Source organism: Leptonychotes weddellii, chromosome 8 (assembly GCF_054177405.1).
Source record: "Leptonychotes weddellii isolate Sample4059 chromosome 8, ASM5417740v2, whole genome shotgun sequence".
NCBI lineage: Eukaryota > Metazoa > Chordata > Mammalia > Carnivora > Phocidae > Leptonychotes > Leptonychotes weddellii.
The window spans coordinates 119,512,116-119,528,410 of NC_138376.1; the positions used below are offsets into that span (position 1 = coordinate 119,512,116).

At 35.2% G+C, this 16,295-nt stretch overlaps 1 protein-coding gene across 7 annotated transcripts in view; it reads left to right on the forward strand.

Annotated features, from left to right (window-relative positions):
• SCAF8 (SR-related CTD associated factor 8) overlaps positions 1-16,295 on the forward strand; it is a 196,032-nt gene that overhangs the window by 29,041 nt on the left and 150,696 nt on the right. For all 7 annotated transcript variants that reach the window (XR_014148013.1, XR_014148012.1, XM_006740365.3 and 4 more), the window contains 2 exons: positions 2,843-2,926; positions 7,468-7,512. Coding sequence is in view for 5 of the 7 variants with exons in the window: in XM_006740365.3 (XP_006740428.1) it covers positions 2,843-2,926; positions 7,468-7,512 (129 nt within the window). In the remaining 2 variants the exon portion in view is untranslated. The remainder of the gene's footprint in view (positions 1-2,842; positions 2,927-7,467; positions 7,513-16,295) is intronic.

The window sequence follows — 16,295 nt, forward strand, 5'->3', positions numbered from 1 at the left end:
ACACACACACACACACACACACACACACACACACACACACACACACACACACACACAGCAAACAAAGCTGTGATCGGCTAGAGTATGAGCTAATGCTTGATCGAAACTTCAGGGCTTTACTACACAAAATGAAAGTATATGTAGTCAACTGTGGGGGAAGAGCTGATGCATCTTCATTGCCCTAATAATATAAATTACTAAAGAATGGACTTTCAAGTGTTTGATGGATCCTTTAATATTACTCATTTAAATGGAGAATGCCTACAGAGTAGGATTTTAATTTTAATAATGGCTAACCCTGTTGAGCATCTTTAGTATGTTCTAAAAGCTTTATTTTTATGTGGTGTTTCTGTGAAATGAGTTTCTGTTTTGTGAATGAGAAACCTAAGCTTCAGAGGTTTAGCAGCTTGTGATAAGGTGACATAGTTGGAATTCATATCCATGTTTTTCTGTGCAAAGCTTGTGCAATGCTGTGTCTTATATTTGTTCATTTTAATTTATTCTTAACAAATATCTATTTTCTCCCAGACACTGAAGATACAGTTTGGAGAAAAGGAAAAAATCTAAACAAAAAAGACATGGTGTCTATCCTTAGAGCTTATTCTTTTGTAGGAGAGGGCAGGAGTGGATCTCAGATGGGCAGTAGCCAGGGCCTACTGAGAAATTCTGGGAAGCTGACCTTTACTTTATACGTACAGCTTGTTGTAAGCACTATAGAATGTGTTGATGTAATTTTGTACCTGGTGAGTCGACTGGCATTCAGGTAGGAATTGAAGCCACAAGTATATTAAAATTTCCTGTTAGTTTAGCAGAGGTAGCTTCTTAAATGGTCTGATGGGATCTTGACCTAATGGTTGGCAGTATCAACAGGTGGGCACTTCTCTGGGAACTTAAAGGGAAAGACATCTGTACTTCTCCCACAAGTGATTTCAGCTTGAACAGCTCTTACAGCATTAACATCTTAACTGTATTAAAGGAACTTACATAACTTTGACCTTTGGTGTTACTGTCACTCTTTATGACAGTCCTTTTAAAAAATCAAGTATTAAATGATCAGAGAAGTAAATGTCAAAGTACTATGATGAGTGCTTCAGAGGTGAATGACAGTACAGTGAGAGTATAAAAGGGGAGGTATTGATCTGGCTGGAAAGGTAGGGAAGGCTTTCCTCATTAGGTGTTGCTCAAACTAAGATGAGTACACGTTAACTAGCGAGGAGAAGAGTATTCGAAATAGAGGGAACAAGCTCATTTTCAACGCTGTGTGGCAGGAAGCTGAAACAGGATCATTGTGCCTGGAGCAAAGGGCTCAGGAGGGGAGCGTGGAGTGAGATGAGACCGGAAAGGTGGACAGGAGTTCCGACTATGTTTATCCAAAGCATGGGAAGTCATTGACCTTTTTAAGGGGGCATTTAGTCACCTGATCAGATTAGTTTTTGAAAAGATAGACATTAGTTTTTGAAAAAATAGACATGCACATCCATTTAGAGGTGTCCTCTGGGTAAGAGATGAGAGTGTTTGGGGCTGTGGTTTTGGTGGTTGTTGGAGGAAGAAGAGGAGAAAAATGGGAACACTGGGTAGAAATCAGTAGAATTCGTTGATAGATAGGTTATAAGGGGTGCTGGAGCAAAAGCTGTAGAGGACTCCCTAAATTGCTAGTTGACTAACCAACACATTCTGTTTTAGTTACTTTTAAAGTCTGTTCTTTTGTTTTTGCAATGTTATAAAATGGCCAAAGCTTCGTTTCCAGACTTTGAGGTTAGTATCTTACAGCATTATAGTTAAAATCTTGTCATCACTGAGTACACTGCAAGTTTTAATCAATATTCATTTAACCTTAGTTATTTGTTCATTGCTTGATTCTCCCCCCTTTAACTGTTTCTCTTTAAGCAGTTTTATTATCCTTTGCTTATATGAGAAATTTCAAAACAAAATTATTTTTTGGTGGAGATTACTGCTAAACCTTAAATCCCTTGATTTCTAAAAAGTTTTGAGATATAGTTCATATACCATAAAATTAACCAATTTGAAGTATATAATTCAGTGGCATTTAGTATGGTTGTACAACATTACCACAATCAATTTTAGAATATTTTTATCACCCCCCAAAAGAAATGTTGTACTCAGTAGTAGTTATTCATCATTTCTTTCCAATTCCCCCAATTGTAGGCAGTCACAAATAGATTTGCCTTTTCTGAACATATCATATAAATGGAATCTTACAATATCTGGTCTTTTTAATATGGCTTTTTAAACTGAGCATAATGTTTTCAAGGTTCATCCATTTTGTAGCATGTATCAGTACTTCATTTCTTTTTTATGGCTAATATTTTGAATGGATATAACATTTTGTTTATCCATTCATTTGATGGACATTTGGGTGGTTTCCACTTTTTAAATGACTTTTATGAATAATGTTGCAGTGACCATTTGTGTACAGGTTTTAATGTGAATATATATTTTCATCTCTTTTGGCTATATACCTGGGTCATATTACATATTACTGTGTTTCACTTTTTGAGGAACTGCCAAGCCATTTTCCAAAGCTGCTGTACCATTTTATATTCCCACTAGCAATGTATAAGGGTTTCAGTTTCTCCACATCCTTGTTCACACTTGTTATTATCTGTCTTTTTTATTATAAACAAGTAAGTGTGAAATTGTAACTTATTGCGGTTTTGATTTACATTTCCCTGACAGCTAATGATGTTGAACTTGATTTTTAAAAGAAAGCAGCACTTTGATTTTATTGGGAATATAAAAATGGAAATGTTTAGTAATTTCATGTAATTGCTTAGGGACCATTAGTTTTGCTGTATTTAAAATTTGTTTTTCTTTTTATCAGTTGTATTCCCTGAATGACTACAAACCACCCATTTCTAAAGCGAAAATGACCCAAATTACTAAGGCAGCCATCAAAGCTATTAAGGTGAGTAATAAATTTTACACTTGTGTTTTCAGAAGAAAATACTATACTAATATTTTAGAGGAAGGATAATTATTACAGATTATACAGTTGACCATTGAACATCACAGATTTGATCTGCACAGGTCCACTTACACGTGAATTTTTTTCTATAAATTCAGTGCATTACTGTGAATATATTTTCTCTTCCTTACGATTTTCTTAATAACATATTTTCTCCAGCTTACTTTATTGTAAGAATACAGCATATAATACATATAACATAGAAAATATGTGTTAATTAACTGTTATCAGTAAGGTTTCCACTCAACAGGAGTTAATTTTGGGGGTTGTCAGAAGTTACATGTGGATTTTCGACTGTTCAGGGAATTGGTTGTTTTAGGGTCAACTGTGTATTTTCTTCCTCTTTACAGAGTTAATACATGTTAGTGAAAATTTATCATCACCTGTGAACTCTCCCACCTAGAGATAAACATTTAACACTTTGATAAATATAAGCTTTGAAGCTATCATTTTTCTTTACTTAGGCAAGATTTTAGATAGAGCCACATTGTGGTGAATGTGTTTATTTGTCACACTGACTTTACAAAATCTTGGTAAGAGCTTTCTAAATACAAATTAATGGTTTTTTCCTTATTGATTCTATTATAGATTTGAAAATGAGCCATTATGAAAAATAATTGAACCTCATTGTGTGTAGGATGTTTAAGCTGTGGGAAGAGGCCTCAGGCCTTTAGCCATTGCTCTGATGCAGAGGTTTTGAACTGATCTATGTTGACTCATTGATACTTCTGAAAATCTCAGAGAAAGGTTGGACTTTTCTGTAGAGAAATATACATATGCACAAAGTTTTGCGTAAAATTTCTTGACTTTAAGGAGCTTTTGAAGTTCAACCATGGATACCTCTTTCTTGTCTGCAAAGCTAAAGCTCCCTGCTATAGTAGGGCTGTTAAAATCAAGAATGAATGAGGGCATATATTTAATTAAGTAGGTTTTAATCTGTGGATATTTGGTGATATGTTTCCCTACTGTAAATAACATCAGCCATAACCGGAAGCACTATTTATTTATTTATTTATTTATTTGACAGAGAGAGAGTGAGAGAGCGAGAGCAGGAACACAAGCAGGGGGAGTGGGAGAAGGAGAAGCAGGCTTCCCGCGGAGCAGGGAGCCCGACATGGGGCTCAATCCCAGGACCCTGGGATCATGACCTGAGCCGAAGGCAGACACTTAACGACTGAGCCACCCAGGCGCCTCAGCACCAATTATTTAAATAAATTGTCTTTGAATAATAGCATTATCTATTAGATTTAACAAATTCCTATTTACAGAGAGAATTGCCACTAGGAAAAAATTCAGATAGTTGATTTTTCAGTGTTCTGGGGGCCAAAGCTTAGTTTTCAGACATGCAGTTAATTTCTTATACCATTGTAGTTAAAATCCCTGTATTTATATGTGGAAAATCAAAGAGGTGATAAGTGATAAGGAGAGTGACCAGTAAGCATTTAAGCAAGAGAATTCTTCAAAAAAGTGAATTTTCGGGGCGCCTGGGTGGCTCAGTCGTTAAGTGTCTGCCTTCGGCTCAGGTCATGATCCCAGCGTCCTGGGATCGAGCCCCGCATCGGACTCCCTGCTCAGCAGGAAGCCTCCTTCTCCCTCTCCCACTCTCCCTTCCTGTGTTCCCTCTCTCGCTGTGTTTCTCTCTGTCAAATAAAAAAAATAAAAAAAAAATCTTTAAAAAAAGTGAATTTTCAGGATGTCTGATAGGCTTAGTATAGAATGTTTAGTCTCTTGTACTTTCTTTATCCTATTTTACATTGTGATCTGATTTTTATGATCATGATTTTGAGAGTGTGCAAACCATGGATATTACCATTTTTAGTCTATGAAAATAATTGATGCATTTTATATAACTTGAGAATACTTCTAAAAAAATTTTTTTTCATTAAAGTATAGTTGATACACCGTGTTCTAGATTTAGGTGTACAACATTAGTGATTCAGCATCTCTATTCGTTATGCTTTGCTCACCACAAGGGTAGCTATCATCTGTCACCATACATTGCTATGCAATATCATTGATTATATTCCCTATGTCGTACCTTTTGTTCCCATGACCTATTCATTTCATAACTGGAAGCCTGTATCTCCTCCCCTTCACCTATTTTGCCCATCTCTCCACCCCCCCTTCCCTCTGAGCAGAATATTTTTTAATTAAAATACTGTGTAAGGTATTGGCAGCAACATTTCTCCTCTATTTTTCAGATGTGGGAAGGGTCTAAGAGAAAATAAGTAATTTGCAATAGTCAGAATAAATACAGCTAGATTTGAATCCAAGTTTCTCTCAATCAAGAACCTAAACATAATGATATACTGTACTATTTTGATTTATTGTTACTGCTTTAAATTTTTTAATTTTGAAAATTCAAACATGTTGCAAAATATTATAATGAGCAACACATAGTTTTCCCTTAGCTTTTCCAGTTAACACTTTGCTACATTTGGTTTATTTTTACACACACAAACACATTTTTTGGCTGAATCATTTGAGAGTTAGTTTCAGATTTCATTCATAATAGCACTTAATCCCTAAATACTTGAATTTGAATCTCCTAAGAACAAGAAATATCCTAAGTAACTATATTGTGCACTGATGACATGCAAGAAATTGCAGGATCCAGTAAGAATCATATATTACATTTATTTGTCCTGTCACCCAGCCTTACCCAGCCTTTATTTGTTTGTCATGCCATTGATACTTTTGAAGAGTTCATACCAGTTGTTTTGCAGTACAATATTATTTTAAACTGCATTTAGTACATACGTAAATTGAGATTTAGCTGCCTTTTTAAATCAGATTTAAATGATACTGTGTTTTATATTGAGGTAAGTCATTGATTTTTTTATCTATCAGTGTTTAGAGACATTATTTTAATGGGTGCTTGTTAACATTGCACACTGTCAGCAAAATCTCACAAAATACCTATTGGGGAAGAAGACCTATGTGAACTGATAAACTTTGAATTAAAGTTTAGTAAGCAGTTTTACTCAGAATTACATGTAGTAAAGTAGCTAGAAGCAAAAAGCATTGTCAAGATGTTTTCCAGAAGAATTAATATTTAATAAAAATCACTCAGTGTGTAATTAATATTTTGTATGTTGCTTTTAAATGTTTAAATAGTGCTTAATTTTAAGTAGTTGTTTTGGCTTTTTTATTTAAATGACTTACACTGTTGAGTAAACTGTTCCTTTATAGTATGAAAATTTTAGCCAAGCTTAAACTTGTACATTTTGCTTTGATGACTGTGAGTAATGAGGTTTCCTTTCATTTTGATTTTTGATTTTCATGATGCAGTTCAAAGGAATGTTCATATGTCTCTTCAGTCTGAGGGGATATCCCTTAAAAGTATAATTCTTGAGATCAAAAGTATAAATAGAAGCACAATTCAGGTTCTTTAGACAAATATGCTAATTATGCAGTTGCCATTGGGGTATTTATTAAGCATAAATTTTAGATATCTTTCGCTTAATCTGTAATTTTTTAATCTAATTTCTTATTTATTCCTTTTTAGGTTTATTCATAGTGTTGTTTCTAAAACTTACATCTGTTTTCTTATAATTGATAACAGCCCATTATTCATTTTTAATGTGTATGTTCACTTCTGCTGATTTGTTTTGGCTGATCCATGAGAACCTTATACATCTCTATATCTTATTATATATGCTTGTTCCGTTTTCCAGGAGAAGCAAGAGATAATGAAGTCGAAAACAACTCCCTTGCATATGTTTATTAATGCTATTTGTTGAGTTATTTGATATTTCTAGTATTACCCTAATTTAATGATACCGTAGGAAATCTTTTCCTTCCCTGAAAGTAAGAATATACATCTGCCAGTGTGCTTATTGCAAGTACTTTGCTGTCAACATAACAATTTGTGAAAGTATGGTTTTATGAGGACTGTGATCAAATTCTTTTCTAATTCGTAACAAACTTTGGATATACAGTTGGCCCTTGAACATCATGGGGGTTGGGGTGCTGATCCCCCATGCAGTCAGGAATCTATGTATAACTTTGGACTCCCCCAAAACTTAACTACTGATAGCCTGCTGTTGTCCAGAAACCTTACCGATAACAAACAGTTGATCAACATCTAGTTTGTATGGTATATGTATTATATACCGCATTCTTAAAATTGAGTGAGTCAGAGAAAATAATGTTATAAAGAAACTCGTAAGGAAGAGAAAATACATTTATAGTACTGTACTGTGTTTATTGAAAAAATCAGCATGTAAGTGGACCCACACAATTCAAACCTATGTTCAAGGGTCAGTTGTACTGACCATGTATGCACTTTAAGAATCCTTTACTAATTAGGTATCATAATAATTGCTTATGAAGGTGGGTGACATGTTTGTCTCAAAATTCATGATTAAAATTCATTGTTTTGATAGACCTTTGAAACTATGTTAAACCTGTGTTTAACAGGAAAATTCAAATCTAACTGAATAGATTTTAAAACCACACTTCATGTTTTTTTCTTTTAGTTCTATAAACATGTGGTACAGAGTGTTGAGAAATTCATTCAGAAAGTAAGTATATAATTTTCAATATATACACTAAATGTACTATAATTATAGATTAATGCCTTGTGCTCTATTCTTTTAAATCAAATACTCAAGCTTAAATTGTTTTGATGGACTGTTCAAAAGTGATTCCATTTATTTTCTAATTAAGAAATAAGGGTGCCTGGGTCACTCAGTTGGTTAAGGGTCCAACTCGATCTTAGTTCGGGTCTTGATCTCAGGGTTGTAAGTTCAAGCCCCCTGCACTGGGCTCCACCAGCATGGAGCCTACTTTAAAAAAAAAATTAATGAAATTAAAAAAAATTAAACAATAGTGCTTTTTGGATAATTCTAAAAACAATAACTTTCATTTAGGTAGATGTTCTTTTAATTTGCAGTGCCATAGTGAGCATTTGTCCCTTGAAAAAAATGGTGTACATATGATTGATTTTAAATAAAATTATAAATGTGTTAATTCTCACTTGTCATTTCAAGCAGAATGCCTAGAGAGCAGCTCTTCTTTTAGATAAGGTGTGGATAAGACATTGCCTACCACCTACTTCGCTGTTGCTGATTCATTTTGTCTCATCCATTAAGACATTATACATCTCAACATCTTATTTTATAGACCTGAAATTCCATTTTCTAGGGTAAGCAGAGGGTGATGAAGTTGAAAACAGCTGTCTTATACACATTTAGTAATGCTTTTTATAAGCAGAGTCCAAGGTGACCAAATTATAGTTTTTTGCCCTCTTGGTGATCAGTGTCCTATTCATGCCACGGTTTTTGGCAGGAGTACATAGGGCTTAAAACTTATGAAATGATACTATATTTGTACTTTACTGTAATTGATTTAGGTTTTGTACTCTGCCCATGTTCATGTGCCTAGATGTAACCAGTACCAGTTTGAGAATCAGTGGTATATGGCATTAAGGATTCAGGAAGGTCGCAGTGTTTCTTAAAAATAGTTGACTAGGAGAGGGGTATGTGAACCAAAGTGAGGTGACTGTTGTGTAGGTAACCTTGACTACATCAGTTAACCTTTATGCGATTCAGCTTTTTTATAAAGTCTTGGTTTCTTAGAGTATTAGTAAAACATATTTTGAGATGAACAACTAGTGAATTGAGGCTGAGATGCAAAGTAAAGTAAGTATGCTCTGTGTTTTAGGTAAATCACAGTATAAAATAGAAATGTTGGTGATTGGAAAATTTCATTGTTCTAAAGGTTTTAAAAGTTGTTTTAAAAAGTTTCGAATGTCTAAAGCAGTGCATCTTAAAACTTTTTTGTGCATAGGAGTTACCTAGGGTTCTTGTTAAAATTCAGATTCTGAATTCACTAAGTGTGGCAAGGGGCTGAGAGTCTGCATTTCTACCTGTTCCTAGATGATGCTTTTGCTGTTAGTTCAGAAGCCACAATTTGAATAGTAAGGGTTTAAAGGATAAACATGAATTTATGGGTAAATGTTTTTTGACTGATTTGATTTAGAGCAGGGGTACTTTTAAGATATTTCAGAATCTTAGACCTTAAGTGAGCAAAATTATCTCCACTGTGAGATAATTGTAGAATCCGTCTGGAAAAGCAAGTCAATATTGGGGGGGGAGATGTTGAAGTAAAGAAAAGGGTAGAATTTAATCTCTATTTACAGGACATTGCAAGTTATAACATTCCACATAGAAATAAGAAACCTGTTGAGAGGAGAAACCTCATACAGTATGTACAGTTTGGAACTGTTCAAATATAGTTTCATTATACAAAGTGCTCCAATAGCCACATTTTAAGAAGAATTCCTAGTAGAGAAACAGTAGGACAAACTTATACCAAACGTAGTACAAACAGCTTTATGCCCTGCACTCTAAAAGTTAGAAGTCCCAGGAATGCCATCCTCCATTTAGAACGTATAACCTTCAGAGGTAATTTCTGGCACAATATTTTGATCTTAAGAGAAGTACTTCTCAGTCAAGTTTAGTGAAGCTTTGTATACAAACTCTTTTTCATGGTTTTATAGAGCTTCAGTTATTTCCAGCCCTCCACATTCTTCAGTCATTATACTGAGTTTCTAAGTTTTACCTAGTTTCTCCACAGCCTGAAAGACATATGCAGTGCTATCTTTCATAGTTAAGAGGTTCATCAACAATTCTACTATGTCATAGTGAATGAGGTAAACAGTCTGTTCAACTCTTCCGTCACTTGTACAGTTGGTCACAGCCCAGACAGCTTACTTTTGTATCTTAAAGTCTGCCTTAGAAGGATACCTGGCTGGCTCAGTCAGTAGAGCATGAGACTTTTGATTTTAAAGTCTGACTTAGAACACCAAAGAGGAATGACATTGCCAGTCAGTGTCTGGGCAGAAATTTAAATGCTTTACCCCTACCCTGTTTAAAGCAGAAATTCGGCAGTGGGTTAGTGTAATGGTAAATTGAGTTGTGTGTGTACATTTTAAGCTATTTTGTGATAATTGTAGATTCATCTGTCATTTAATCAATAGATAATAATGATATTTCCATTAGATTATAGTAAAGAGAGATCCCATATACTCTTCACCCAGTTTCCCCCAATGGTAATGTCTTAATAACGTAAGTATTACAACCAGGACGTTCATACAGTCTACCAAATTTAGATTTTACCAGTTTTACATGCACTCATTTGTGTGTATGTATATTTAGTTCTAGGCAATTTAATCATATGTATTGATTCATAAAACCACCGCCATAGTCAAGATACAGAATAGTTCCATCACCCCGGGGAGCCATCGTGTTCCTTCCCCTTTTTATACTCTTTTTTTATACTTTTTATACCCCTACTCTCCTCCTCCCCCCATTCCTAACTCCTGGGGGGCATTAGTCTGTTCTCTAATTTTGCCATTTCAGGAATGTTACCTAAATGTAGCCTTTTGAAATTGGCTTGTTTTGCTCAGTATCATTTTATTTAGATCCATGCAAATTGTGCATGTGTCTAATGGCTCCTTCATTTTTGAGTAACATTCCATGGTATGGATGTACCACAGTTTGTCCAACTGTTCACCCATTGAAGGTCATCTGAATCATTTCCATTTGGGGGGGCTATTAATAAAGCTGCTAGGAACATTTGTGGATTTTTGTGTGAATATAAGTTTTCATTTCTCTGGGAAAGTAAGTGCATGTTTTGTTTTATAAGAAACTGCTACTCTTTTCTAGAATGGCTGTACCATTTTACATTCCCACCAATGGTGTGTGATTGATACAGTTTCCACATTCTTGCCATCATTTGGTGTTACCACTATTTTTTATTTTAGCTATTCTGATAAATGTATAGTGGTGTCTCATTGTGGTTTAATTTGCATTTACTTAATGGCTGATCATGTTGAACATATTTTCAAATGCTTATTTGGCATTTTCAGTGAAATATCTCTTCATGTTTTTGTCCATTTTCTAATTGGATAGTTTTTTTACTGTCAAGTTTTCAGAGTTCTGAATAATATTCTAGATATAAGTTCTTTTTAGTTGGTAGTTCTTTCGTTCTCTTAACACAAGATCCAAGGTCTTGCAGAACAAAGATTTTTTTTTTGGTTTTGATGAGGTTCCAGATTGTATATAATTTTTTTAATACCAGAGGAAACCTTTTTTTTTCTTCTTTCCTATTCTTACTGGAACTTTAATATGGGGGGAAGGGGAGACAGATAAAACACAAGTAAAAATGTTGCAGTAATGGTTATGGTAGGGAACCAGAAGCCCACTCCACCTATTTTGTTTTCTGCCCCATAGCCCTGACACCCTTGCATAGATGCTTTGTTTCTGTGGAACCCAATTTGAAAACCACTGAATTAGAGTACTGTTTATAGTAGAAATAGTGTTTCAACAAGTTTATGAAAAAGTCCATTTGTCATGTACATTATATATAGTCAATTGAGAAATCTAAGAAAAATGTGAAGTATTATTTAATGATGTTGACTTGTAATTTTGGGTATCCTCTAGCCCCAGAACACCACATAATTAGCTTGGCTATACTTTTCCTTCACCCATCATAGACAAATAGTGCAAGGAGAGGAGAAATACGGCAGCAGTTTGATAATGTGTTATTTGTGAGTCTTTGTTTAGCATGAAAGATTTATAGAGGAATGAATGATAGTAATAAATGAAAAGATAATAATATAAGATGATTTCCCATAGGCCAGGAAAATTGGTCAAAAGGTTACTTTGGCTTCTCGCCTCTGGTGTGGGGTACACAAAGATTTGGGCAGTTGGCCACAGATAGTTTGAAAACAGTAAATTTTCAGATTCTCACTTTCCTTTTGTACTTTTTACTGAATTCTGCTCTGGGATATTTTAGATCAGCTCTTCATCCCATACACCTTAAATTTACATCTCAAATAAATCTTGAGCTTACCAGTCATTGTTAGTCATTAAGAGAAGCTTTTGCTTATTGTGTTTTATTTAAGAACTCACAGATGTTTATATAAATGTTTCTTTTTATATGAAATATTTGTACACATATACAGAAAAGTGCAGAAAACTTAATGTGCATAGCTAAAGTTTTTAAAGCTATCTGTGTAACTACCACTCAGTGCAAGACATGGAACTTCAACTGAAGTCCCCAGGTACTTCTTCCTGATCATATCCCTCCCTAAGTAACACACAGTCTGACTTATATGTTAGTCATGTTCTTGTTTGGCATTATAGTATTACTCTTTAAGTCTGAATTCTTAAAGCAATTTAATCTGCTTTTCTGTTTTGCATAAATGGAATCCTATATTATATATTCTTTAGTGTACAGTTATTTTTACTCAGTAGTATATGTTTAGGATTCATCCTTGTTGTATATAACAATATTTCTTTTCATTGCTGTTTATATTCCATTATGTGAATAACTGCTGCTTATCTATTCTGTTGACAGACATTGTGTTTGTATGTTTTCCAGGTTTTGGAGTTATGAACGATACAATGCTGAGAACACACTTTCATATTTATCCTAGTGTGGTTTATATTTTTGTGGAGTGGATTTGCTAGGTAGTAGGATATGCACTTCTTCAACTTGGCTAGATAATGCCAAATTAATTTCATAATGGTTGTACTAATTCATACTCCCACTCTGATTCAGTGTGTGAGTTTGTATTGCTCCCATCTTTACCCACACTTAATACTGTTGGACTTAAATTCTTCTAATTTAATGAGTCTTAGTTTAAGATTCTTTTTAAAAGATACTACCCTCATATCACCTTTACTTAAGGAGTTAAATTTTCAACCAGCATTAAATCTTGTTTGTCAAAATGTGTTTTAGACTCTTAAGGATTCATCAAATAGAATGAATTTCTGTAGTCGAAGAGCAAAATGTCCTTTTATCAAGATAACCAAAAAAATTAGGTTATTATTAGTTATAAACTATTATTATTTTTCTTCAAATTCAGTATTATCACATCAAGGTTAATCTGAAATATTTTACTAAGCTGTATATTAAATTTGGATTTGTTTAGATTTGTTTCATCAGGAACTGTTCCTTGTCATCTCCCTTCTCCTGTAGTTATTCAATGATACTTTATGTCAGTGAAGTATCAAAGCCCTGTCCATCTCTTGCTTCCTTGTTTGGGTGACCACGGCCCTGTAAGTGTAAAGAGGAAAGGACTTAGTGATTCCCTATTATCCCTTCCAGCTTAGGTATTGTGGAAATGGAATTTCTGAGGTTCCATACTTTTAGGAAAACCTGAATCATGAGACGTCTCAAAAACGACACAAAAGTAGTGTGTTTGCCATCTTAAAAGAAAATACCACTTAGTCTTTCCACTTATTTTGTATCTCTCATTTAAGTTCTATAGTTAAGTGTTACTTCCTTAAATAATATGTAGATCGGTTCAGAGTTAGCAGTGAAGATCTCATAGGCTCAGTTAAGAGTATTATGTAGGTTTACTTCTTGTTGAACCTTCCTTCCCAGTCTGTATGCCTTTTATTTCCTTTTCTGTTGCATTAGCTAGGACTTCCAGTATGATGTTGAAAAGCAGTGGTGAGAGGGGGCCTCCACTCCTTGTTGTCATCCATACTTAGTTTTGGTGGGAAAACTTTCAGTTTGTCACCAATGAGTAGGATGTTAGGTTTTCTATGGAGCATGTGCCTCTGCACCATGGACTTAACACATGCGTCTCAGGTTTTCTTAATCCTCCTTAGGCCAGACAGGAGGGCTGTATTTTCCTTACCCCCGGTCAGTGAGACTCTGGTTAAACCCCAGCAGATGAGGCTCTGCTTAAATAGTTTCTCCTGAGGTCATACCTTATTAAGAACAGAATGCTGCTGGCTGTCTGAAAATGGTTCCTTTTCTCTACCTCCTCCCAGAAGCAGGAGAGGATTTTTCCCCAGTATTCGCTTTGAGAACTCCTGTAGGGTCAGGTATGACAGTGTCCTGGGAACAGCCCTTCCTTAAATGCTATTGTCAGTATCATTCAGTGCTTTGCAAGTACAAACCATTCCAGCTTTGCTTCCTTTAATGTTAACTTTTATTTTCTTATTTTTTGAGTGAGAGAACAAGCACTCGAGAGTGCGCGAGCAGGGTGAGGGGCAGAAGGAGAGGGAGAAAGAGAATCTTAAGCAGGCTCCATGCCCAGCGCTGAGCCCCGTGGAGCCCTGTCTCACCACCCTGAGATCATGACCTGAGCTGAAATCAAGAGTTGGACGCCCAACTAACCGAGCCACCCAGGTGTCCCTAATGTTAACTTTTAGAGCTGAAAGTGGTAGCACAAATTCTAATAATAGAATCATTATATAAGGTGTGTTTATATATTGCAAAGTATGTGGTCCAAGTCACCTAGAGAGTTTTTTTGCCAAAAAACTCTGACTTCTAATGGTATCCACATAACAGCTTGAATAACATTAGAACGAAAATCATGTGATATGTTTAAAGGTGCATTCTCCCTATATTAATGCCTTTCTCTCTCCTATTTCTGCAGCAGAAGAAATTGGAAATTACTAGAATGTAGTTTGAAGATGATATAACTGAAAACTTAATATGACATGACTTTATTACCATTATTAGTTATAGAGTAAAAATTCCTCATACCAGTGGAAAGTCTTAGGAGTTCTTGTGTTTTCAGTACTGATAGAACTTGAAGAGGAAATTGAAAAAACATTTCAGGTTTTTGGTTATAATGTTTCCTCAGGTTGCTAGTTGGTGACTTAGCTAAGTTTACCAATTATTATTAAGTTATTTTAAAACATTAAGTCATGGGCGCCTGGGTGGCTCAGTCGTTAAGCGTCTGCCTTCGGCTCAGGTCATGGTCCCAGGGTCCTGGGATCGAGTCCCGCATCGGGCTCCCTGCTCCAAGGGAAGCCTGCTTCTCCCTCTCCCACTCCCCCTGCTTGTGTTCCTGCTCTCGCTGTCTCTGTCTCTGTCAAATAAATAAATAAAATCTTTAAAAAAAAAAAAAAACATTAAGTCATACTTAAGGGGTTTTTTTTGCCATTTTTGTGGCGAAAATGCCTAATCTACAAGTGAGGGAAAATCTGTTCTACAACATCTTAATGGTATATATAAAGATACTGTGGATGAAGAAATGTTTTTTCCTTAGGCCTTATAGTTTACCTCTAAACTGCTAATATATGTTTGAAGCTTTGGGATCTTACAGTAGGCCCCAAAGGTCCATTTATTATCCTGTGCACTCATGATTCTTCTGTGTTGTGAGTCTGTAACCTGTTATAAATCAGCAAAAAAGATGTATTTTTTTTTTTATATTTAGTACATTCATTACTTAACCATTCAGTATTTTTTAAAAGATTTATTTGAGAGAGAGAAAGCACAAGTGGGGGGAGGGGCAGAGGTCTCAAGCAGACTCCCTGCTCAGTGCAGAACCTGACACGGGCTCGATCTCAGGACCCTGAGATCACAGCCTGAGCTGAAATCAAGAGTTGGACATTTAAGGGCGCCTGGGTGGCTCAGATGGTTAAGCGTCTGCCTTTGGCTCAGGTCATGATCCCAGGGTCCTGGGATCGAGTCCCGCATCGGGCTCCCTGCTTAGCGGGAAGCCTGCTTCTCCCTCTGCTTCTCTCTCTCTCTCTCTGTGTCTCTCATGAATAAATAAATAAAATCTTAAAAAAAAAAAAAGTTAAAAAAAAAAGAGTTGGACATTTAATCGACTGCGCCACCCAAGCACCTCTCAGTATTAATTTTTAAAGCTCTTACAAGCAACTTAGAAATTCTGTTCAGTCTCACTGTCAAGATAATCATTTATATGAAATAATGTATATCAGATTTTTTTGTGTTTAGCAAAATTAAGATGCCAGTAAATCAAGTTAATCAGTAATTATTAATCACTTATCTGTGTTTGTGGCATTAGGGAATAGATAAATTTTAACAAAGTGGATGTCCTGCTTTTCATTAAATTTTAAGTTTTCTTTATTGAGATTATTTGCTCAGCTAGGTTGATACTTCTTTGAATGTATGGTAGTGAAAGGAAAATAGCCTTGGCCAGATACATGAACTGAAGGATGAATATGCTGAATGTTTTGGGAACATGAGGGAAAACTATTTGTCTTTCAAAAACCATAACTTTCAACAGAGCAGATGTTTTTAACCTTTACGTAGGTTAAACTTAAAACTTCAGAATCCAGACACCAACGTTATTGCCCTCTTATGTCTTAACAGTCAGAATGTTGCAATAGATACTTGTGAATTGATAATAAAGGTCTCTTCATTTTCTTGACTAAGTAAGAATCTAAGGATAAGATTCTTAAAAAGTATTTGAGGGAACAGATGAAGCATCATAGATGAAGCATCATCTTGTATTTTTGCAGAATGAAATCACTCATTGTCTCAGCTGAAAATGCCATTAGAAACAAGTATGTGTGTGTTAGGG